The following is a 20,131-nucleotide window of genomic DNA, read 5'->3' on the forward strand; positions in this document are numbered from 1 at the left end:
GAGGGAGGGAGGGGGGATTTGAGGAGGATGGAGGGAGGGAGGGGGATTTGAGGGAGGGAGGGGAGGAGGGGGGATTTGAGGGAGGGAGGGGGGAGATTTGGGAGGGAGGGGGGAGATTTGAGGGAGGGAGGGAGGGGGGAGATTTGAGGGAGGGAGGGGGGAGATTTGAGGGAGGGAGGGGGGAGATTTGAGGGAGGGAGGGGGGAGATTTGAGGGAGGGAGGGGGGAGATTTGAGGGAGGGAGGGGGGGAGATTTGAGGGAGGGAGGGGGGGAGATTTGAGGGAGGGAGGGGGGAGATTTGAGGGAGGAGGGGGGGAGATTTGAGGGAGGGAGGGGGGGAGATTTGAGGGAGGGAGGGGGGGGAGATTTGAGGGAGGAGGGGGGGAGTTTGAGGAGGGGAGTTGAGGGAGGAGGGGGGAGATTTGAGGGAGGGAGGGGGGAGATTTGAGGGAGGGAGGGGGGAGATTTGAGGAGGGAGGGGGAGATTTGAGGGAGGGAGGGGGAGATTTGAGGGGAGGGAGGGGGGAGATTTGAGGGAGGGAGGAGGGAGATTGAGGGAGGGAGGGGAGATTTGAGGGAGGGGAGGGGTTTAAGGTGGAGATTTGAGGGAGGGAGGGGGTTAAGGTGGGGGATTTTGAGGGAGGGAGGGGGTTTAAGGTGGGGATTTGAGGGAGGGAGGGGGTTTAAGGTGGGGATTAGAGGGAGGGAGGTGGGTTTAAGGTGGGGATTAGAGGGAGGGAGGGGGTTTAAGGTGGGATTTGAGGGAGGGAGGGGATTTGAGGGAGGGAGGGGGTTTAAGGTGGGGATTAGAGGGAGGGAGGGGGTTAAGGTGGGGATTAGAGGGAGGAGGGGGTTTAAGGTGGGGATTAGAGGAGGGAGGGGGTTAAGGTGGGGATTAGAGGAAGGGAGGGGTTTAAGGTGGGGATTAGAGGAAGGGAGGGTGTTTAAGGTGAGGATTAGAGGAAGGGAGGGGTTTAAGGCGGGGATTTGAAGGAGGGAGGGGGTTTAAGGTGGGGATTTGAGGGAGGGAGGGGGTTTAAGGTGGGGATTTGAGGGAGGGGGTGGGGATTTGAGGGAGGGAGGGGGGTTCAAGGTGGGGATGGTGGCGGGGCGGTGTAGGAGACGGGCTGCCCTGGGAGGCGAAGGGCAAGTTGAGGATGAGGAGGCCGAGGCCCAGAGCCATCCCCGCGGGCTGGGCTGGGTCGGGCCGCGCTGCTCACTCACCGCGATAACGTTGACGAAGGTGGTCTTGCCGGAGTACTGCAGCCCGACCAGCGTCAGCTCCATCTCCTCCTTCCAGAACAGCGACTTGATCCAGTCCAGCAGCCGGTTGAAAAGCGCCAGCATCCTGCGTTTGCCTGGGGCAGAGGGGCCACTGCCGAGAGCCGGGGGAGTGTGTGCCGTGCTGGGTCGGGAGACTGACGGAGGACAAGCCGCTGGCCGCACAGCACCGGAAGCGCCAGCCGGTCAGGTGATGGGAGCAGCGAACTCTGGGATGCTGGAGGATCCCGGGATACTGGAGGAGCGGGCGCTGAGGATCCCGGGATGCTGGAGGAGTCGCCCGCCCGCCGCGACAGAAATAAGCGAGCGTTGCCTGCAGCGCCCCCCAGTGCCCAGAGCGCGGAATAGCACCCCCACTGCTGGAAGCAACCCTACTGCACACAGCACAAACCAGCAGCACCCCTACTGCACACAATAAAACGGCTGCAGGCATTCTGGGGGGAGAGGATGAACAGCCAGAGGTCGTGGTCCATATCAGGACCAATGACATAGGTAGAAAGAGGGATGAGATCCTGCAGGCAGAGTTTAGGGAGCTAGAAGAGAGATTAAAAAGCAGGACCTTGAAGGTAGTATTCTCCAGATTCCTCCCGGTGCCATGAGCTAGTGAATACAGAAATAGGAGGATAGAGCAGATGAATGCGTGGCTGGAGAGAGGGTGCAGGAGGGAGGGCTTTAGATTCCTGAGGCATTGGGACTGCTTCTGGAAAGGTGGGACCTGTATAATCTGGACGGGTTTCACCTCAACAGAGCTGGGATCAATATCCTCGCAGGGGTGTGGGGTGTTTGCTAGTGCTGTTGGGAAGTGTTTAAACTAGCTTGGCAGGGGGATGGGAACCTGAGAATAGATTCAGTAGGGGGGGGGAGTAAAGCTGGAACTAGAAAGCAAAAATGTAGAAAGTGCGAGTTTCAAGGACAGAGGAAACAAGTAGGAAAAAAGAGTTTAAAAAAAAAACAAATTTAAAAGCTCTTTGTCGAAATGCACGTAACATTCGTAACAAAATAGATGAGTCGACGGCACAAATAGGTACACATGGTTATGATCTGATAGAAACATAGAAACATAGAAAATAGGTGCAGGAGTAGGCCATTCGGCCCTTCTAGCCTGCACCGCCATTCAATGAGTTCATGGCTGAACATTCAACTTCAGTACCCCATTCCTGCTTTCTCGCCATACCCCTTGATCCCCCTAGCAGTAAGGACCTCATCTAACTCCTTTTTGAATATATTTAGTGAATTGGCCTCAACAACTTTCTGTGGTAGAGAATTCCACAGGTTCACCACTCTCTGGGTGAAGAAGTTCCTCCGCATCTCGGTCCTAAATGGCTTACCCCTTATCCTTAGACTGTGACCCCTGGTTCTGGACTTCCCCAACATTGGGAACATTCTTCCTGCATCTAACCTGTCTAACCCCGTCAGAATTTTATATGTTTCTATGAGGTCCCCTCTCATTCTTCTGAACTCCAGTGAATACAAGCCCAGTTGATCCAGTCTTTCTTGATAGGTCAGTCCCGCCATCCCGGGAATCAGTCTGGTGAACCTTCGCTGCACTCCCTCAATAGCAAGAATGTCCTTCCTCAGGTTAGGAGACCAAAACTGTACACAATACTCCAGGTGTGGCCTCACCAATGCCCTGTACAACTGTAGCAACACCTCCCTGCCCCTGTACTCAAATCCCCTTGCTATGAAGGCCAACATGCCATTTGCTTTCTTAACCGCCTGCTGCACCTGCATGCCAACCTTCAATGACTGATGTACCATGACACCCAGGTCTCTTTGCACCTCCCCTTTTCCTAATCTGTCACCATTCAGATAATAGTCTGTCTCTCTGTTTTTACCACCAAAGTGGATAACCTCACATTTATCCACATTATACTTCATCTGCCATGCATTTGCCCACTCACCTAACCTATCCAAGTCGCTCTGCAGCCTCACAGCATCCTCCTCGCAGCTCACACTGCCACCCAACTTAGTGTTATCCGCAAATTTGGAGATACTACATTTAATCCCCTCATCTAAATCATTAATGTACAGTGTAAACAGCTGGGGCCCCAGCACAGAACCTTGCGGTACCCCACTAGTCACTGCCTGCCATTCTGAAAAGTACCCATTTACTCCTACTCTTTGCTTCCTGTCTGACAACCAGTTCTCAATCCATGTCAGTACACTACCCCCAATCCCATGTGCTCTAACTTTGCACATCAATCTCTTGTGTGGGACCTTGTCGAACGCCTTCTGAAAGTCCAAATATACCACATCAACTGGTTCTCCCTTATCCACTCTACTGGAAACATCCTCAAAAAATTCCAGAAGATTTGTCAAGCATGATTTCCCTTTCACAAATCCATGCTGACTTGGACCTATCATGTCACCTCTTTCCAAATGCACTGCTATGACATCCTTAATAATTGATTCCATCATTTTACCCACTACCGATGTCAGGCTGACCGGTCTATAATTCCCTGTTTTCTCTCTCCCTCCTTTTTTAAAAAGTGGGGTTACATTGGCTACCCTCCACTCCATAGGAACTGATCCAGAGTCAATGGAATGTTGGAAAATGACTGTCAACGCATCCACTATTTCCAAGGCCACCTCCTTAAGTACTCTGGGATGCAGTCCATCAGGCCCTGGGGATTTATCGGCCTTCAATCCCATCAATTTCCCCAACACAATTTCCCGGCTAATAAGGATTTCCCTCAGTTCCTCCTCCTTACTAGACCCCCCGACCCCTTTTATAACCGGAAGGTTGTTCGTGTCCTCCTTCGTGAATACCGAACCAAAGTACTTGTTCAATTGGTCCGCCATTTCTTTGTTCCCAGTTTTGACTTCCCCTGATTCTGACTGCAGGGGACCTACATTTGTCTTTACTAACCTTTTTCTCTTTACATATCTATAGAAACTTTTGCAATCCGTCTTAATGTTCCCTGCAAGCTTCTTCTCATACTCCATTTTCCCTGCCCTAATCAAACCCTTTGTCCTCCTCTGCTGAGTTCTAAATTTCTCCCAGTCCCCAGGTTCGCTGCTATTTCTGGCCAATTTGTATGCCACTTCCTTGGCTTTAATACTATCCCTGATTTCCCTTGATAGCCACGGTTGAGCCACCTTCCCTTTTTTATTTCTATGCCAGACAGGAATGTACAATTGTTGTAGTTCATCCATGCGGTCTCTAAATGTCTGCCATTGCCCATCCACAGTCAACCCCTTAAGTATCATTCGCCAATCCATCTCAGCCAATTCACGCCTCATACCTTCAAAGTTAGCCTTCTTTAAGTTCTGGACCATGGTCTCTGAATTAACTGTTTCATTCTCCATCCTAATGCAGAATTCCACCATATTATGGTCACTCTTCCCCAAGGGGCCTCGCACAACGAGATTGCTAATTAATCCTTTCTCATTACATAACACCCAGTCTAAGATGGCCTCCCCCCTAGTTGGTTCCTCGACATATTGGTCTAAAAAACCATCCCTTATGCACTCCAGAAAATCCTCCTCCACCGTATTGCTTCCAGTTTGGTTAGCCCAATCTATGTGCATATTAAAGTCACCCATTATAACTGCTGCACCTTTATTGCACGCACCCCTAATTTCCTGTTTGATGCCCTCCCCAACATCACTACTACTGTTTGGAGGTCTGTACACAACACCCACTAACGTTTTTTGTCCTTTGGTGTTCTGCAGCTCTACCCATATAGATTCCACATCATCCAAGCTAATGTCCTTCCTAACTATTGCCTTAATCTCCTCCTTAACCAGCAATGCTACCCCACCTCCTTTTCCTTTTATTCTATCCTTCCTGAATGTTGAATACCCCTGGATGTTGAGTTCCCAGCCCTGCTCATCCTGGAGCCACGTCTCCGTAATCCCAATCACATCATATTTGTTAACATCTATTTGCACAGTTAATTCATCCACCTTATTGCGATACTCCTTGCATTAAGACACAAAGCCTTTAGGCTTGTTTTTTTAACACCCTCTGTCCTTTTAGAATTTTGCTGTACAATGGCCCTTTTTGTTCTTTGCCTTGGGTTTCTCTGCCCTCCACTTTTCCTCATCTCCTTTCTGTCTTTTGTTTTTGCCTCCTTTTTGTTTCCCTCTATCTCCCTGCATTGGTTCCCATCCCCCTGCCATATTAGTTTAACTCCTCCCCAACAGCACTAGCAAACACTCCCCGGAGGACATTGGTTCCGATTCTGCCCAGGTGCAGACCGTCCGGATTGTACTGGTCCCACCTCCCCCAGAACCGGTTCCAATGCCCCAGGAATTTGAATCCCTCCCTGCTGCACCATTGCTCAAGCCACATATTCATCTGAGCTATCCTGCGATTCCTACTCTGACTAGCACGTGGCACTGGTAGCAATCCCGAGACGTGGTTGCAAGTAACCAGGACTGGGAACTAAATATTCAGGGGTATTTGACAATTCAGAAGGACAGACAGAAAGGAAAAGGAGGTGGGGTAGCATTGTTAATAAAGCATTAGAGGATCAAGATGTTGAATCAGTTTGGGTGGAGATAAGGAATAATAAACAACCTATGGGTGTAGTCTATAGGTCTCCTAACAGTAGCTAACTATTAGACGGACTATCACTCAAGAAATAATGGAGGCTTGTAATAAAGGAACGGCAATAATCATGGGTGATTTTAACCTTCATATTGATTGGACAAAGCATATTGGCCAGGGCAGCCTTGAGGAGGAGTACATAGAGTGTACCCGGGATAGTTTCCTTGAACAGTACGTTGCGGAACCAACCAGGGAGCAGGCTATCTTAGATCTAGTACTGTGTGATGTGGCAGAATCAATAAATGATCTCATAGTAAAAGATCCCCTATGAATGAGTGATCATAATATGGTTGAATTTCAAATTCAGTTGGAGGGTGAGAAAGTTGGTTCTCAAACCAGGGTCCTAAGCTTAAATAAAGGAGACTACAAAGGTATGAGGGCAGAGTTGGCTAAAGTGGACTGGGAAAATAGTCGGTTGATGAGCAGTGGCAGACATTTAAGGAGATAGTTCATAACTCGCAACAAAAATATATCCCAACGAGAAGGAAAGACTGTAAGAGAAGGGATAACCATCTGTGGCTAACTTAAGGAAATAAGGGAGGGTATCAAATTGAAAACAAAGGCATACAATGTGGCAAAGACTAGTGGGAGGCCAGAGGATTGGGAATTTTTTTTAAACAGGCAGAAAACCACTAAAAAAATGATTGAGAGGGAAGATAGATTATGAAAGTAAACGAGCACGAAATATAAAAACAGATAGTAAGAGTTTCTACAGGTACATAAAAAGGAAAAGAGTAGCTAAAGTAAATGTTGGTTCCCTGGGGGATGAGACTGGTGATATTAATGACTTGGATAAAGGGACCGAGTGTAATGTAGCCAAGTTTGCTGATGATACAAAGATGGGTGGGAAAGCAAATTGTGAGCAGGACACAAAAAATCTGCAAAGGAATATAGACAGGTTAAGTGAGTGGGCAATACATTGGCAGATGGAGTATAATGTGAGAAAATGTGAGGTTATCCACTTTGGTAGAAATAATAGAAATGTAAATTATAATATAAATGGAGAAAAATTGCTAAGTGCTGTAGTACAGAGAGACCTGGAGGTCTTTGTGCATGAAACACAAAAGTTTAGTATTCAGGCACAGCAAGTAATCAGGAAAGCAAATGGAATGTTGGCCTTTATTGCAAAGGGGATAGAGTATAAAAGCAGAGAAGTCCTGCTACAATTGTACAGGCTATTGGTGAGGCCACACCTGGAGTACTGCGTGCAGTTTTAGTCTCCATATTTAAGGAAGAATATACTTGCATTGGAGGCTGTTCAGAGAAGGTTCACAAAGTTGCTTCCGGAGATGAGGGGGTTGACTTATGAGGATAGGTTGAGTAGGTTGGACCTATACACATTGGAGTTCAGAAAAATGAGAGGTGATCTTATTGAAACATATAAGATAATGAGTGGACTCGACAAGGTGGATGCAGAGAGGATATTTCCACTCATCGGGGAAACTAAAACTAGGAGACATAGTCTTAGAATAAGGAGCCGCCAATTTAAAACTGAGATGAGGAAAAATTTCTCTCAGAGGGTTGTAAAGCTGTGGAATTCTCTGCCCCAGAGAGCTGTAGAGGCTGGGTCATTGAATATATTTAAGGCCGAGACAGACAGACTTTTGAGCAATAAGGGAACAAAGGGTAATGGGGAGTGGGCAGGGAAGTGGAACTGAGTCCATAGTCAGATCAGCCATGATCTTATTGAATGGCGGAGCAAGCTCGAGGGACCAAATGGCCCACTCCTGCTCCTATTTCTTATGTTCTTATGTTCTAACATAGAGCAGCAGCACCATCACTGTTCAAAACATCCCAGCAGCACCCCTACTGCTCGCAGCATCATCATCATAGGCTGTCCCTCGAAATCAAGGAAGACTTGCTTGCAGTCTACAAGTGAGTACAGTCCAATTACAGTCTCTGTCACAGGTGGGAAAGGGTGAATGGGAAGCCTGGTTTGCGCACGCTCCTTCCGCTGCCTGCGCTTGTTTTCTGCAGGCTCTCGGCGACGAGACTCGAGGTGCTCAGCGCCCTCCCGGATGCTCCTCCTCCACTTTGGACGGTCTTGGGCCAGGGATTCCCAGGTGCCAGTGGGATGTTGTACTTTATTAAAGAGGCTTTGAAGCGTTTCCTCTGCCCACCTGGGACTCGCTTGCCGTGTAGGAGTTCCGAGTAGAGCGCTTGCTTTGGGAGTCTCGTGTTGGGCATGCTCACAACATAGACCAGCAGCAGCCCCACGACACGCAACATAGCTCGGCAGCACTACTCAAGGCTCAGCAGCATTCTTCTTGCTTACAACAATATAGACCAGCAGCACTCCCAGGCCTTACAACATAGACTAGCAACACCCCTACTGCAGACAACATACCCCAGTAACACCTCCACTGTTTGCAATACAGCCCACCTACACCCCCAGTAATTGCAACATAACCCAGCTACCGCTACAGCTTAGGCCAGCAGCACCCTCACCGCTGACAACAACAGAGCCCAACATTGTAACCAAGCAACTCTCCATGGCTGGCAACATAATATAGAAATGCATTCTCTGTTCACAACATAGCCACCAACCCCTTCAGAACCTCGACAAGGTGGATGCAGGAAGGATATTTCCACTCATAGGGGAAACTAAAACTAAGGAACATAGGGCTGGAACCTCCACTTTTTTTGCATGCTTAATGCCCATTTTACCACTGAAATGACGTATAATGCTCATATATCGCCCATTTTGGCACAAAATGGAAACTGACAGGCATTTTTTGGAAACTTATCACCGAGCGTTACTTTCCCCATGTGCTTAACGGCGGGAAAAAATATTACTGCCCACCCACTTTTTTGGGGCAGAATCATCAGAATGGGTGAAATCAACGGCCATAATATCGCCCAGCGTTACTTTCCACACGGAATTAATGCCGAGATTCAATAATACCGCCCGCCCACTTTTTATTGTCGTAAAGAGCACATTTGACGAAACTAACAGGAGATCACCCACCGTCACTTTCACAACCTCACACACATATCGCCCACAATATCGCGCGCCCAAAAACGCCCACAAAAAGTGGAACTGTTCTGAACAAACGCCAGTGGTGTGGCTGGAATTTTTAAAATCACAGGTCTCTTCATTCAAAAGGCTGCCTCAACTTCAGGGGAGTTTGCATTGTCTTTGGAGTTCTTCTCAGGTGAAGTGAACATCTCAACAGACATATTTTCAGACTCTGGACTATTGGGGATTTACTCTAGGTGTATTTTAGTGAGGAAATCATTGCTTCTGATCAATCGCTATTATACTTTCAATGCAATGGGCCACCAAACAATAACTGTGCTTAAGCAGCGCTTCAGATGTCTGGATCACTCAGGAAGGGAGCTACAATACAACCCTGAGCAAGTAGATAAATTCGTGGTCGTATACTCGATGCTGCACAACCTGGTTATCAGGAGGGGCCACGAATTGCCAGAAGGGACTGATGCTCCACCTCAGGAGAGAGAGGAAGAGGAGGACCAGGGGCTGGACGCTGACCTCGGGCCAGACAATCAGGCTGGCTATGCAACCATGTCCATGACCCTCTCCAGACCACAGGAAAGGGTCCGTGGTGGCTACATAGCTGCATATCTTTGAGGATATAACGAGCATGGTGGATAGAGGTATACCGATGGATATGGTGTATTTAGATTTCCAAAAGGCATTCAATAAGGTGCCACACAAAAGGTTACTGCAGAAGATAAAGGTACGTGGCATCAGAGGAAATGTATTAGCATGGATAGAGAATTGGCTGGCTAACAGAACGCAGAGAGTCGGGATAAATGGGTCCTTTTCGGGTTGGAAATCGGTGGTTAGTGATGTGCCACAGGGATCGGTGCTGGGACCACAGCTGTTTACAATATACATAGATGACCTGGAAGAGGGGACAGAGTGTAGTGTAACAAAATTTGCAGATGACACAAGATTAGTGGGAAAGTGGGTTGTGTAGAGGACACAGAGAGGCTGCAAAGGGATTTAGATTGGTTAAGCGAATGGGCTAAGGTTTGGCAGATGGAATACAATGTCGGAAAATGTGAGGTCATCCACCTTGGAAAAAAAAACAGTAAAAGGGAATATTATTTGAATGGGGAGAAATTACAACATGCTGCGGTGCAGAGGGACCTGGGGGTCCTTGTGCATGAAACTCTTTTAGGAGTAAACAAAAAACATTAAACCATTCCCCCCGATCTGGGGGAAACACCAACATTTACAAGGCCCTTTTTAAAATTTTTTTGGTCTTTTTTTTGGGCACAGAATCAAATTTTTTTCCAAGTGCCCCCTATAAAAGGGGAGGGGGACACTAAAAGCACCGGCAATTAAAACAAATTTACTTAAAAACATAAAATCAAATTAAAATTTGGTTGCCGGGCGTGATGATGCACTCCAGTCCCTCCGGTGCCCACCTCTCGCGGAAGGCCGCGAGCGTACCGGTGGACACCGCGTGCTCCATCTCCGAGGACACCCTGGACCAGATGTATGCGCGGAAGAGAGGCAGGCAGTCTGGCTGAACGACCCCCTCGACCGCCCGCTGCCTGGACCGGCTGATGGCCCCCTTGGCCGTGCCCAGGAGCAGTCCTACGAGGAGGCCCTCGGACCTACCCGCTCCCCTCCGCACTGGGTGCCCGAAGATCAGGAGTGTGGGACTGAAGTGCAGCCAGAATTTCAGGAGCAGCCACTTTAAATAACAGAACAGGGGCTGCAACCTCGTGCACTCAATAAAAACATGGAACACGGACTCTTCCAGACCGCAGAAATTGCAGGCGGCCTGGGAGCCCGTGAACCGGCTTAAAAATTTATTGCATGGCACTGCTCCGTGCACCACCCTCCAGGCCAAGTCCCCGACAAATAGTGGGAGGACCCCTGCGTAGAGTGCCCTCCATCGGGGACCCCCGCCTCCTCCGGACGGCAAGATGGTACGCCATGGCGTGTCCGGACGGCAGGCGAGGATAGCAAAGTTGAGAGTGTGCAGGAGCAGCCCGTACAGGAAACCCCTCCGCGCGGAACTGAAAGGCACGGAGGAGATTTCCCCGAGGCGGCTCAAGTTGTGAGGAGCCGGCCCCCGAGGGAGGTTCCGGGGTTTGGCGCCGATGAGGAATTCCGATCGGACGGGGGTCAGTTCGGATGGGATCTCCCCACGTGCTTGAGCCTCCTCGATGCACCAAACGGAGTCGGGGCCCAGAGCTCTTTTTAGCGACTCGATGGCATCGGCCGCGTGGCGGACGTTGGCAGAATTTAGGCGCCGCGCCAGCGTGTCTGGCGCCATCCAGCCCGCTCCTCCGCCATCGAGCAGGTCCCTGACCCTGGTCACCTCACCGGCCACAGCCCTCTCGTCCGACTGCCACCTAAAACCTCGATCGTGGAGGTACGGATTCCCGAGCAGCGGCTCCTGCAGGACAGTCGCCACTCCAGCCAGTGGAGAGCTGCGCTTGGTGGAGACTTTGTTCCAGACCCTGATGAGTTCCTTGTAAAAGACAGGCAGCTCCCGGAGGGCGGTCCTGACGCCCCCCACACTCACAAACAGGAGCTGTGTGTCGTAGTTGAGGCCGTGCTGCTGGCGGAAGAAATACGTCGCCAGAGCACGCCACCTAGGAGGGGGCTCGACGTAAAGGTATCTCTGCAGGGTCTGAAGACGGAAAGTCGCGAGCTGGGTGCTGACGCACACCAACGACTGAATGCCCTCCTCAGGCGGGAGACTCAAGGCCGCCGCAGAGACCCAGTGCTTCCGGTTGTTCCAGAAGAAGTCCACCAGCTTCTTCTATATCTTGGCGACAAATGCAGGGGGAGGGGACAAAGTGACCAGCCGGTACCACAACATGGCGGCCACCAGCTGGTTTATGACTAGCGCTCGACCCCTGTAGGACAGCACTCGGAGCAGTCCTGTCCAGCGCCCTAGGCGAGCGGCGACCTTGGCCTCCAGCTCCTGCCAGTTCGCCGGCCAGGCGAAGGTTGACTCCCAGATAGAGGAGATGGATCGTGCTCCAGGCAAAAGGCCTGAGCTCCTCCGGCAGGGAGTCCACCCTCCACTGACCCACCAGGAGTCCGGAACATTTCTCCCAGTTGATTCTGGCGGAGGATGCGGCCGAGTAAATCTCCTGGCACTCACGCATCCTCCGCAGGTCAGCGGGATCCTCTACCGCGAGGAGCACGTCATCGGCGTAAGCCGAGAGGACGACCTCCACGCCCGGCCCTTGCAGAGCCAGTCCCGTCAACCTCGTCCGCAGGAGGCGCAGGAAAGGCTCCATGCAGACGGCGTATAACTGGCCGGACATGGGGCATCCCTGGCGCACCCCTCTCCTAAAGCGAAGGGGCGCCGTCAAGGACCCGTTAACCTTAATCAGACACTCCGCGGCGGCGTACAAAAGTCGGATCCGGGCAACGAAATGCGTCCCGAACCTGAAAGCGCGCAGAGTTCCGAGCAGATAGTCGTGATCCACCCTGTCGAACGCCTTCTCTTGGTCGAGGGATAGGAAGGCGACCAACAGACCAGCCTCCTGGGAGTAATGGATGAGGTCCCGGACCAGATGGATGTTATCGTGGATTGTCCGGCCCGGGACCGTGTAGGACTGGTCGGGGTGGATCATGTGGTCCAGCACGGCGCCAAGGCGAGCAGACATCACCCTGGCGAAGATTTTGTAGTCCGTGCTGAGGAGGGAGACCGGGCGCCAGTTCTTAAGGAGGCGGAGATCGCCCTTCTTAGGCAGCAGGACGATGACTGCCCTGCGCCAAGAGAGGGGCATCTCCCCGGTCGCCAGACTTTCCCCCAGGACCCGCGCGTAGTCGCCCCCCAGGATGTCCCAGAACGCCCTGTGGAACTCCACGGTCAGCCCGTCCAGCCCCGGGGCTTTTCCCCTCGAGAGCCGGTCGAGGGCACCGGTCAGCTCCGCCAGGCTTAGCGGAGCTTCCAGATTTTCGGCGCCCTCTGGGCTGACCTTCGGCAGGTCCTCCCACAAAACTCTACGCGCTTCCTCGCTGGACGGCTCCGGAGAGAACAGGGCCCCGTAATATTCACGGGCCCTGTTGTTGACGCCCTCCGGATCCGAGACGAGAGAGCCGTCGTCGGCCAGCAGCGTCAAGAGCTGCTTACGGACACCCTGTCTTTTTTCCAGCGAGTAGAAGAAGGGGGAGCCGCGGTCCAGATCCCGCAGGAACCAGATCCGCGACCTCACAAACGCGTCTCGGGACCCGACGAGCTGCAGGTCCTTCAGCGCGGCCTTCTTCGCTTCGTACACCGTCCGCAGGGCCGGGTCCCCGACGACTTGACCGAGACGGGACTCTAGGTAGAGCACCTCTTTTTCTAGGCGCCCGATCCTGGCCGCCCGCCTCTTGGTCGACCCCCTCACGTACTCTTGACAGAAGACGCGGACGTGAGCCTTGCCCACGTCCCACCATAGCCTCAAGGAGGGGAAGCCCCCCTGCTTCCTTCTCCAGTCGGCCCAGAAACGACGGAACGAGTCCTGGAACCGCACGTTCTCCAGCAGCCGGTTGTTAAAGTGCCAGTACGCGGACCCCGTCCCCGCGCGGAGCGAAGCGAGCTCCGCCCACACCAGGTGGTGGTCCGAACACGGCACCGGCCGCATGGAGGCCGCCGGGACGCAGGAAACGTACGCCCGAGACACGTAAAGGCGGTCGACTCTGGACCATCCTACTCCAGGCCTCACCCAAGTAAAGGCGCTGGAGTCGGGATGGAGATTTCGCCAGACCCGACCAGGTCCCTCAACTTCTCCATCGCCGTTATGCACTGCGCGGCACCGGAGCGGTCCCTCGCCTCGAGGGTGCAGTTAAAATCCCCCCCGAGGACAATGCAGTCGCCGACGTCGACGGAGCCAAGAAGAGCGGACACCTCTTCGAAGAAGCGCATTTACTGTGGGCCGGGCTGAGGGGCGTACACATTCACGCGATGGAGCGGCACGTCCCCCAGGCGAACCGTTACATGCAGCAAGCGGCCTGGCACGAGCTCCTCGACCCCCAAGATCTCCGGCTGTAAATGCGGGGCCAGCAAGATGGCCACCCACTAGAAGTGGCGGTGAGGTGGCTCATGCGGACCTCTCCTTGCCATTCCAGGAGCCACGTGGCCTCGTCTCCCGGAACGGTGTGGGTTTCTTGCAGGAAGCACACCGCATATTTCCCCTCCCGCAGGAGCGAAAAATTGTTAAATCTACGACGTGCCTCTCTGCTGCCGTTGTTGTTGAGGCTGGCTATGGTTATCTTCATGACTAGAGCATAGTGCAACCTCTACCTTAACCTATTGTGGGGGGAGGGAGTGGAGTCGTTTGTTGACCTCCACTCCTTCAGCAGCCCAGCGAGGAACTTTTTGAGCCGGCGCAGCTCAAGGCCTTGCGCCCTTGATAAGGGCCCGCCCGCGGCCATGGTTTTAGCGGCGGCGCGGACGGACGCGACAAGCAGCCCCGGCTCGGACCATCTTTCCAGGGCCAGACGGGCTTGGTCGCAGCGACCCCGGCACTGGACCAAAAAGTCCCGGAGTTCCTTTGCAGGAATGAGGAGGGTCTCAGCGGCGGACGCGAGCAGATCCACCGCCTCACTTGCGATGGACTCTAGATCTTCTCCCGCGTCCTCCACCGAGTCCCCGTCCTCCCCCGGGAAGTCGCCGCCAGCAGCCGGCCCGTCGATCGCACGAGGTACGGCAAACGGCCCGGCCGCTCCATCCGGCCCTGGCTCCGCCCCGATCCCACCCCCAGGATCGTCGGCAGAGGAGTCCCCACTGGGCTCATTTAAAATTGGTGCTGGGTCGGGAAGCGACAGCGGAAGGTGTTCCTCCTCCGCCCCAGGAACCGGGGAACACGGAGAGACCTGGTCAAAGTAATGTTCCAGGTCCACCAAGTACCACAGCTCCAAAGTAGGGGGCGAGGGTTGTTGTTCTTCCCCCTCCCCGCCGCCACCCCCCGGCCCAGCGTGTACAGTATTGTTAAAATTAATCCTATTTTCATTTTCTGCCGAGTCAAGCAAATCCCGGGGGAAGTTGGGTATTGGCTGGGCGGGCTCAGGTTCGGCCTTTTCGGCCCCGCCCGCCTCAGTCCCCGGGACGCTCGACCCGGCGGCTACGCATTCCTCCGCTGGCCCCACGCCCCCCACGACAGGCAGATCTTCCACGCCATCCCCGGGAGGCAGAGGCTGGGCAGCCTCGACTGCCTCACCCTCCCCGGGGACAGATTCCTTGCGCCTACAGCGCAATTTGGGGGCGCTGGTGGGGGACGCGGGACACGCGGCGGGCACTGACTCCTCCGCGGAGGGATGTTGTTCCCCCTCCGCCTCATTGGAGCGGCGCCTCCTTTTGTTCCTGGGGGTGCGCGGAGGCAGGGAGACCCCCGTGTCTGCCGAGGCCACGCGCTCCACTCCCCCCTTTTTCTTGTCTTGCCCGCGCCCAAATCCCTCTGCGGTATTAGTCAAGGGCTCAGGCACGGGCTCAGGGCACCCCGCGCTCGCCGGTGACGGGGTTGGGCCGAGCGCGGTAAACAAGTTGTTTGGCGCACCGAGGGGACCCGCCTCTAGATGTTTCACCTTCTTCCGCGCCTTCTTTCCGGTCGGACGCTCTCCCTCCCCCCCCGCCGGAGGCCGTGAAAACAAAGGCCTCCGACGATGCCCGCGCACCTACGGCTCCCGGCACGCGGACGCAACTAGGGGGAGGGGTGGCGGCGGCGCCAGCCTTGGCCGCCCTCGGTGGTTTGGCGGCCTTGAAGGCGGGGCAGTTCTTACGAACGTGCCCCACCTCCCTACAGGCATGGACCGCACTCCGTCCAACGTCCAGAAGACGCGGTAGGCAGTCCCCTCGTGCACCACATTAAAGTGCCCTTCCGTCGTGTCCTCCCGCGCCAGCCGGACAAAGAGCTGGCGGCGGAAGGAGAACACATGGCGCAGGCTGTTCTCCCTGAGGCCAAGCGGTATGGGGTTGATCCCCGACCTTACCTCCCCCAGTTGGTGTAGGTGAGGGAGGAGGAGCTCAGCGGGAACAAAAGGCAGGACGTTTGAAATGATGATCCTCTGCACGGTGGCCTCGAGAGGGTCCACCGGCAGGAACGTCCCGCCCACCGTGAGCCCCTTTTCGAGGGCCAGGGACACTGCCTGCTCCGACCCCAGGAAGAACACGGCCTTCCCAGACATCTTGGAGGCTGCGACAATGGCCGAGGGGCCGACTACCCCAGCCATCGCCCGCACGCACTCCTCAATGCTCATTGTGGGGTGAGTGTAGCTCTTGACCCCGTGTTTTTTAGTTATCAGTCTGAAAGGTGGCAGGGCAGCAGGAGGCGCAGGAGGCGCCGTGGATGTGGACGCCGCCTGTGCATATGTCCTAGCTGGCCCTGCCACCGGCGTAGATGGGGTCGCCATCACGGGGTCCCTTTCAGGGCTACACCCACCCCAAAGTCACAGGCCTTAATGGTCTTAAGTGGCCTCGTTTAAGTATTTAACAGAGGGAGCTCTGAAAGAGGCACTCCTCTCCCCTAGTTGGCAATTGGGGAGGGGCCTTGCTCCCTCTGCTCAGTTGTCTTAATTGTTCTTGTTTTTTTTTCAATTGGGAGGAAGGGCTCTCAGAGAGAGAGGGGAGAGACAGAGAGAGAGAGATAGAGTGAGGGGGTGTGGGAAAGAGGGAAACTGCGAGGGCAGGTCTTCCCTCACAGCAATGGGTGGGTGCGCTCCCCAGATGGCAAACAAAACAGTCTTTGGGGTGGTCTTCGGGTGGGGGGAGAAGATGTCTTCGCCTGGGGCAGCTGGATCCACACAGGTACACACTCGCAACGATGTTAATTAGGGTAATTGAGTTTCTTCAGCCAGGCAGCTCCAGCTATCCCAGGCTAGGCAGTGGGGGAGGGGTGCTTCAGTGGTGTGTGGGGCCTAGCTGTAGGCAAGAACCCCACACACACTTCCACACACACACACCCCCCGCGATGTTCCGGCCCTCGATTGGTCTTCTTTCCTCCCCCCAGCGATACAACAAAGTCTTTTTGGGGAATGCACCAAAACACACCCACCTCTGGTTGAAGAAGTCTTTCCCTCCTTCCACACTGGTAAGTTGTTGTTTTTTTTTTCCCCCTCTCTCCAACTCTTTGTTGAAATAATGAAGTTGTTGCAGTCTTCTGCTCTCCTCCTCTCACTCTAGATGGATTAGGATTGAAGCCCCTTCCTTCCTCCTCTTCCTGGGCTGGTCTCAGGGCTCTCAAAAGGCCTTCCAAACAGGAGCAAAAGCAGCAGCTCCTTCTCTCACTGCTCACAGCTCCAACTCATTAGGCCACGCCTCCAAAGCTCCACCATTGGCCCTTGTGCATGAAACTCTTTTAGGAGTAAACAGAAAAACATTAAACCATGCTCCCCGATCTGGGGGAAACACCAACATTTACAATGCCTTTTTTTTTCCAAGTGCCCCCTATAAAAGGGGAGGGGGACACTAAAAGCACTGGCAATTAAAACAAATTAACTTAAAAAACATAAAATCAAATTAAAATTTGGTTGCCGGGCGTGATGATGCACTCCAGTCCCTCCGGTGCCCACCTCTCGCGGAAGGCCGCGAGCGTACCGGTGGACACCGCGTGCTCCATCTCCAAGGACACCCTGGCGCGGATGTATGCGCGGAAGGGAGGCAAGCAGTCAGGTTGAACGACCCACTTGACCGCCCGCTGCCTAGACCGGCTGATGGCACCCTTGGCCGTGCCCAGGAGCAGTCCTACGAGGAGGCCCTCGGACCTACCCGCTCCCCTCCGCACAGGGTGTCCAAAGATCAGGAGTGTGGGACTGAATTGCAGCCAGAATTTCAGGAGCAGCCACTTTAAATAATAAAACAGGGGCTGCAACCTCGTGCATTCCATAAAAACATGGAACACGGACTCTTCCAGACCGCAGAAATTGCAGGCGGCCTGGGAGCCCGTGAACTGGCTTAAAAATTTATTGCACGGGACTGCTCCGTGCACCACCCTCCAGGCCAAGTCCCCGATAAATACTGGGAGGACTCCCGCGTAGAGTGCCCTCCATCGGGGACCCCCGCCTCCTCCGGACGGCAAGATGGTACGCCATGGCGTGTCCGGACGGCAGGCGAGGATGGCAAAGTTGAGAGTGTGCAGGAGCAGCCCGTACAGGAAACCCCTCCGCGCGGAACTGAAAGGCACGGAGGGGATTTCCTCGAGGCGGCTCAAGTTGTGAGGCGCCGGCTCCCGAGGGAGGTTCCGGGGTTTGGCGCCGATGAGGAATTCCGAACGGACGGGGGTCAGTTCGGACGGGATATCCCCACGTGCTTGAGACTCCTCGATGCACCTAACAGAGTCGGGGCCCAGAGCTGTTTTTAGCAACTCGATGGCATCGGCCGCGCGGCGGACGTTGACGGAATTTAGGCGCCGCGCCAGCGTGTCTGGCGCCATCAAGCCCGCTCCTCCGCCACCGAGCAGGTCCCTGACCCTGGTCACCTCACCAGCCACAGCCCTCACGTCCGACCGCCACCTGAAACCTCGGTCGTGGAGGTACGGATTCCCGAGCAGCGGCTCCTGCAGGACAGCCGCCACTCCACCCGGCGGAGAGCTGCGCTTGGTGGAGACTTTGTTCCAGACCCTGATGAGTTCCTTGTAAAAGACAGGCAGCTCCCGGAGGGCGGTCCTGACGCCCCCCACACTCACAAACAGCAGCTGCGTGTCGTAGTTGAGGCCGTGCTGTTGGCGGAAGAAATACATCGCCAGAGCACGCCACCTAGGAGGGGGCTCAACGTAAAGGTATCTCTGCAGGGTCTGAAGACGGAAAGTCACGAGCTGGGTGCTGACGCACACCAACGACTGACCGCCCTCCCTAAGCGGGAGCCTCAAGACCGCTGCAGAGACCCAGTGCTTCTTGTTGTTCCAGAAGAAGTCCACCAGCTTCTTCTGTATCTTGGCGACAAACGCAGGGGGAGGGGTCAAAGTGACCAGCCGGTACCACAACATGGCGGCCACCAGCTGGTTTATGACTAGCGCTCGACCCCTGTAGGACAGCACTCAGAGCAGTCCTGTCCAGCGCCCTAGGCGAGCGGTGACCTTGGCCTCCAGCTCCTGCCAGTTCGCCGGCCAGGCGTTCTCGTCGGGGCTAAGGTAGACTCCCAGATAGAGGAGATGGGTCGTGCTCCAGGCAAAAGGCCTGAGCTCCTCTGGCAGGGAGTCCACCCGCCACTGACCCACCAGGAGTCCGGAACATTTCTCCCAGTTGATTCTGGCGGAGGATGCGGCCGAGTAAATCTCCTGGCACTCACGCATCCTCCGCAGGTCAGCGGGATCCTCTACCGTGAGGAGCACGTCATCGGCGTAAGCCGAGAGGACGACCTCTACGCCCGGCCCTTGCAGAGCCAGTCCCGTCAACCTCGTCCGCAGGAGGCGCAGGAAAGGCTCCACGCAGACGCTGTATAACTGGCCGGACATGGGGCATCCCTGGCGCACCCCTCTCCCAAAGTGAAGGGGCGCCGTCAAGGACCCATTAACCTTAATCAGACACTCCGCGGCGGCGTACAATAGTCAGATCCGGGCGACGAAATGCGTCCCGAACCCGAAAGCGCGCAGAGTTCCGAGCAGATAGTCGTGATCCACCCTGTCGAACGCCTTCTCTTGGTCGAGGGATAGGAAGGCGACCGACAGACCAGCCTCCTGGGAATAATGGATGAGGTCCCGGACCAGATGGATGTTATCGTGGATTGTCCGGCCTGGGACCGTGTAGCACTGGTCGGGGTGGATCATGTGGTCCAGCACGGCACCAAGGCGAGCAGACATCGCCCTGGCGAAGATTTTGTAGTCCGTGCTGAGGAGGGAGACCGGGCGCCAGTTCTTAAGGAGGCGGAGATTGCCCTTCTTAGGCAGCAGGACGATGACTGCCCTGCGCCAAGAGAGGGGCATCTCCCCGGTCGCCAGACTTTACCCCAGGACCCGCGCGTAGTCGCCCCCCCAGGACGTCCCAGAACGCCCTGTGGAACTCCACGGTCAGCCCGTCCAGCCCCGGGGCTTTTCCCCTCGAGAGCCGGTCGAGGGCACCGGTCAGCTCCGCCAGGCTTAGCAGAGCTTCCAGATTTTCGGCGCCCTCCGGGCTGACCTTCGGCAGGTCCTCCCACAAAACTCGCCGCGCTTCCTCGCTGGACGGCTCCGGAGAGAACAGGGCCCCGTAATATTCACGGGCCCTGTTGTTGACGCCCTCCGGATCCGAGATGAGAGAGCCGTCGTCGGCCAGCAGCGTCAAGAGCTGCTTACGGACACCCTGTCTTTTTTCCAGCGAGTAGAAAAAGGGGGAGCCGCGGTCCAGATCCCGCAGGAACCGGATCCGCGACCTCACGAACGCGCCTCGGGACCCGACG

General features: G+C 54.7%; 1 protein-coding gene across 1 annotated transcript in view; it reads right to left on the reverse strand.

The window, feature by feature from the left end:
* arl8ba (ADP-ribosylation factor-like 8Ba) overlaps positions 1–1,473 on the reverse strand; it is a 38,384-nt gene extending 36,911 nt beyond the window's left edge. Inside the window, exon 1 of the mRNA XM_070894952.1 lies at positions 1,226–1,473. Within this exon, the coding sequence (XP_070751053.1) occupies positions 1,226–1,348 (123 nt within the window). The 5' untranslated portion in view covers positions 1,349–1,473. The remainder of the gene's footprint in view (positions 1–1,225) is intronic.
* Between the last annotated feature and the right edge of the window lie 18,658 nt (positions 1,474–20,131).

Source organism: Pristiophorus japonicus, chromosome 12 (assembly GCF_044704955.1).
Source record: "Pristiophorus japonicus isolate sPriJap1 chromosome 12, sPriJap1.hap1, whole genome shotgun sequence".
In the NCBI taxonomy this organism is placed as follows: Eukaryota; Metazoa; Chordata; class Chondrichthyes; family Pristiophoridae; genus Pristiophorus; species Pristiophorus japonicus.